This window comes from Eubalaena glacialis, chromosome 15, assembly GCF_028564815.1.
Source record: "Eubalaena glacialis isolate mEubGla1 chromosome 15, mEubGla1.1.hap2.+ XY, whole genome shotgun sequence".
Classification (NCBI taxonomy): domain Eukaryota; kingdom Metazoa; phylum Chordata; class Mammalia; order Artiodactyla; family Balaenidae; genus Eubalaena; species Eubalaena glacialis.
The window spans coordinates 69301367-69306588 of NC_083730.1; the positions used below are offsets into that span (position 1 = coordinate 69301367).

General features: G+C 45.1%; 1 protein-coding gene across 1 annotated transcript; it reads right to left on the reverse strand.

Annotated features, from left to right (window-relative positions):
- Nucleotides 1-3859: 3859 nt before the first annotated feature.
- LOC133075740 (CDKN2AIP N-terminal-like protein) lies at nt 3860-4491 on the reverse strand. The gene has a single exon (XM_061170081.1). It carries the CDS (start codon nt 4489-4491, stop codon nt 4141-4143), a length of 351 nt encoding a protein of 116 aa, XP_061026064.1. The 3' UTR covers nt 3860-4140.
- Between the last annotated feature and the right edge of the window lie 731 nt (nt 4492-5222).

Consider the following 5222-nt stretch of genomic DNA (forward strand, 5'->3'; position numbering starts at 1 on the left):
CCCCATGGCCACGCCCAGCTGCAAGTGAGGCTGAGAATTGTAGTATTCAATATATCCTAGATGGCCGTGTCTCCAGCTAAAATGTGGAGATTTTATAATTAAGAAGGAGGAAAAATCTACTGGGGGAAACGAGTTTCAGCTTCCCAAGTCCTAGGGGAGTTATGCTCAAGAACCTGGAAAGACACTGGAGTGATCAGAGAGTCACTGGAAATTTCATAGCAAGTCTAGACTATTGAGGACAGGTTAGAGATTATCAGCTCTGGACAGGTCCTTAAAATCAGAGTTGTCTGACCACTGGGAAATGAGAAAACGGATTCCCAGAGAAGGGAAAACACTGGCCCAAAGCACTTGCAAATTAGCGATGGAGAAAACCAACCCATTGCCAATCTCCGACCAACCTTTTGTACCAATCACTGTGTTAGAGCCTGTGACTTAAAAAAAAAATGTAGATGGAGAACCACACCCAGGTCTCAAGTTGCTTGGGGCCTGATGCTGAGCAGGGGCCGTGGTAGCTACCAACATCCCGCTAGTGTTCACCCTCTGGGCTAATCTCAAACCTGCTCTCTCCAGAATAGACAGCCTGGGAGGGCGGGGATGTCTGGGAACTGATTTAATTTGTGTCTATTCATCCGAGAGGAAACCCGCAGTGTGATGACATCGGGAGCTACTTTGTACAAAATGATAACTTAAAAGAGAGGCAAAAGCAATCTCTTTAATTACCTTGGTTTGATCCGTCTACCTGATGCTTTTGGGGAAAGGTTAATTTAATTGATTCTCTTATGTGCAGTCCCATTACCTCTGAATATTTCCAAAACATATTTATGCGGCAAAACTTAAGTGAAGAGTGGTACATCCAGGGCCCGAGGCAAGGATTAATTTCAAACTGTCAGTGCGGCTTTTTAGCAGTTTGGTGAATCCTCTTCTGCTAATTTGTACTCAGCCATTGGGTAGAGTCCTTCTACAGCATGGCAAAAATGGAAGTTGTGTAGCTTCAGCCCCCCTGGGTCTTTAGACTTAACTAAACACGTGAAGATAAGGAAGGGGAGCTGGCAGCTACAGGGCACCGCCCTCAGACCTGTGAGCCTGACACTTCTTGTATGTTATCACTTTTAATCTGTGCTTTTCATGAGCTCGGTCCTGGGCCAAGCACCTCATCTAGATGGATTCCTTGAAATTTCACGACAGTCCTCTGAACTTGGTACTGTTATTGTTATTTCCGTTTCATGGATGAGGAACTAAGACCCAGTGGTTAAGTTCCTTAGCCAAGATCACATTGATAGGAAGTGGTGGGGTGAGATGGAAATGTAGCTGGTTCCCAAGACTTTCTGAATCCCTCTCCTTCCTTCTCCCTTCTCCTCCTAACGTATATGTTTTCTTTTAACTCCTTTCCTTTCTCTAATATTAGAACTTCGGTTGTATATGTGTTTGTTTGCATATATGTTTACCTGTGTATGTGTGTATGTCTGTGCGTGTGTATATGTCTATGCATGTATATCTGTGTGAGTTTATGTGCATGGGATCCATCCTTTCAATAATTTTTGAGCTCTTTGCCAGGCTTGGTCGTTGATGCTGGACACACAGCCTCTGCCTTCATGGGACTCACAGGCTAATGGGGGAGGGAGGGGTCTTCCGTCTTTCTCTGGTCCCATCACAGGTCAGTGGTCAGGGCTTGTGGAGTCCCCACTGGCCACTGCCTCCCCAGCGTTACCTTCCTTGGCCAGGATCTCACTGTGTCAGGAGCACTGCGGTATTCTTCTATTTGAGAAGGGATCGAAGGAGGTGAGGAAGGCAGTATGGTTCCACATATAAGCAATATCATATATTTATCATTCTCTGTGTAGCTTACTTCACTCAGTATGACAATCTCTGGGTCTATCCATGTTGCTGCAAATGGCATTATTTCACTCTTTTTTATGGCTAATATTCCATTGTATATATGTACCACATTTTCTTTATCCATTCATCTGTCGATGGACATATAGGTTGCTTCCATGTCCTGGCTATTGTAAATAGTGCTGCTGTGAACATTGGGGTGCATGTTTCATTTTGAATTTTGCTTTTCTCCAGATATACGCCCAGGAGTGGGATTACAGGATCATACAACTACCATATATGATAGCTACCATATATGATATGATTTTTAGTTTTCTAAGAAACCTCCATACTGTTTTCCATAGTGGCTGCACCAATTTACATTCCCACCAACAGTGTAGGAGGGTTCCTTTGTCTCCACACCTGAGGGGTCCATTTTCTGTCTTCCCTCATACCTGTGTTTGTATCCCCATGGATCCCTTTAAACAAATGGTTAAATTTCTGATTCACGTAAAAGCAGGATCTATTGCTCGATGATCCCAGTAAGCAAATGGACAGGTCCTTCCCCCAACCTCCCTAGCCACAGTAGGGCACAGCTGAGCAGGCACAAAGGTCCTCATGGGTTTCCGTAAATTCGCGCTGGCATGTTCTCTAATAGACACTGAAGGAGGCGTGGGCTGTCTCAGGAATGTTCCTAACCTTTGAGATTGATGGATGAGAAGGCCACCCATCTCCTCCCCAGAATGCTCCCTTGAGGCCATTGTCAGACACAGAATCCTGAGCTAGAGGGACAGGGAGGTAACAGGGGTTGACTCTGATATTCTTCTCCCAGTAAACAATTCATCAATTTGATGTCTTACTTTTTTCTGAGGAGGTTAGTGGCAGAGAAGAGGGAGAGTTTAATGATGATATGGTTGGAAGGGCAGATCTGTTCTTCAATCACAATCACACAGAAACAGAGGGGACCTTTGGAAGAACCATCAGTCCCTGGGTGATTTAGAATATTCTCCGCTTACTGTATTATCAGGTTTGCATGCAAGGAATCATTAATCATCATGAACTAATGTTTAATAGAAATAATTTAAAAATTAACATGGAGCTGTAGTAATTTTCCTTAATTGTAATACTTATACAACACTATTTAATTTTTAGATTTAAATTTAATTTTTAGGTTTCTTTATATACTACTTTTGTTTTTCTAGTCAAACAGCTAAGGCCAGATTTTGACTGCAGCTCCCCCTGGTGGAGCAATTCCTAGAGTTGCCCTGGCAAGAAGCAGCTTGGCTGTAAATCTGTGCCTGCAACTCAGAGCCTCTGCCCTTGTGACTGATTTATGAATAGTCAAGGTGTCAGTGTCTAGATCATCTTTCTAGGACCTAGAACATTGTGGGTACAGAAGTATGTCCCACAGACATTTGTTGAGGAATAAATCAAGCTGACATTCAACTTGCTTTCTCTCATCTCCATGCCATACACCTTTGCCTGGAATGCCCTTTCCCATCTCTCACCTTCACCTGGGTGGCCTGTCCTTACATCTCTGTGAAGCCTTCCCTGGAACCCTCCAGATTCACTTAGGTGAGACCTTTATGGTCCCTTAGTCCCAGATATCTCCCTTCTTTTTTTTTAATGAATTTATTTATTTATTTATTTATTTATTTATGGCTGTGTTGGGTCTTCGTTTCTGTGCGAGGGCTTTCTCTAGCTGTGGCGAGCGGGGGCCACTCTTCATCGCGGTGCGCGGGCCTCTCACTGTCGCGGCCTCTCCCGTTGCGGAGCACAGGCTCCAGACGCGCAGGCTCAGTAGTTGTGGCTCACGGGCTTAGTTGCTCCGCGGCATGTGGGATCTTCCTGGACCAGGGCTCAAACCCGTGTCCCCTGCATTGGCAGGCAGATTCTTAACCACTGCGCCACCAGGGAAGCCCTATCTCCCTTCTTTTTTTTTTTTTTTTTTTTCCCGCACATAAAGGTACGTTGTTGAAAAATCCAAAGTGTAAAATTCACTACCTGCCATTATTACATCAACATTAAAAAAAAAAAAAACAGGCATTTTTAACATTTTGACCAACATTCAAAACCTGAAAATAAAAAAGAGGGCATGATTTATAAATACATAAATATCCATGCATACTTTTACAATGATAGCTACTAGAAGAATGAGAACTTTTAAAACGTCAATCTAGACAAGATTCCCTTTCATTCCAATTGCCTCTTTCCTACATGTTGTTAATATCAAGAGTCTTAAGAGAGCTGCTGAGGTCAATGTCATATTCATCCCAGCCTCCTTTCCAAGCCTGTAACTAATGATGAAAATGTGATGAATCTTCTGCCTTAGCTTTGATGCTTTTTCATTAATTCACTTCTGGTAGTAAATTGTGGCAGGTCTTCCACTTCAATCCCATCAGCCATTTCCATCACCTTGTCTAAAATGTCTTTGTTGTAACTGCAACCCAGGAAGAGGTGGTTGGCCCAGACCATGGAGAGGGATAGCAGCTGGTCCAGGCGGCCGCCGCCGTCTGGCGGGTCGCGGTAGTCGGGCAGGTGGCGCAGGATGAATTCCATGCGGGCTTTCCATTCCTTCTCGCTCTCCGAGTAGGAGCGGAACTGCTCAGCGAAGTCGGTCGCCTGCCGCACACCCGAAACCAGCTCCTCCACGGCTGCTGCCGCCTCGCCACCCACCATGGCACCCTCCGCCGCTGAGGGCTGGACCCGCCCCCTATCTCCCTTCTTGATAGCAGCCGTGATGCATGTTGTGACTATTAGCTTATGTCTCTGTTTCTCCCACTAGTCTCTGAGCCCCTCGAGGTCAGGGCTGTATCTTGTTCATGTCTTTGACAAGCAGTAGGCAATAGAAGGGTTGGTACAAGCCTCTGGAATGGATGCATCACATCACTCATTTTTGTCCTTTGTCACAACCCTTCCTTCCCTGGGATTAGTTTCCCTGTGTAAAATAAGGATGTAATAACCACAGGAACACTTACTAACCACATACTGCATGCCAAGCGGCATTTTATCATCTCAACTTGTCAACAACTCTAGGATATGGACACTTTATCACCTCCATGCTATGATGTGGAAACAGAGGTCCAAAGAGGTGTGAGGACTTGACCAGGGTCCCACGGCTAGCCAGGATTGGAAGCCAGGTATGTTTCACTAAAGACCTGAACCATCACGGCATCCTGCCTGCCCGGCCTCCAGGTGAGGGCCAGACTGGGCTACCTGCATGATGTAGATTCCAGGAGCTGAGGGGGAACAGAATTGGAGAGAGGGAGAGCATGAAATGATGTTTCAACTTCTCTTTCTGATTTTTGGCAAGGAGGGCATTGTGATTATGAGGCAAGAAGGGTTTTGCTGCCAGGATTTGAGTGGAGAATTCAAAAATTTCCAAAATGCCTCTCCAAAGGTTCTAAATT

Excerpts from the sequence above, each read along its gene's own strand:
- LOC133075740 (XM_061170081.1), bottom strand. The coding sequence starts at position 4,491 with ATGGTGGGTGGCGAGGCGGCAGCAGCCGTGGAGGAGCTGGTTTCGGGT.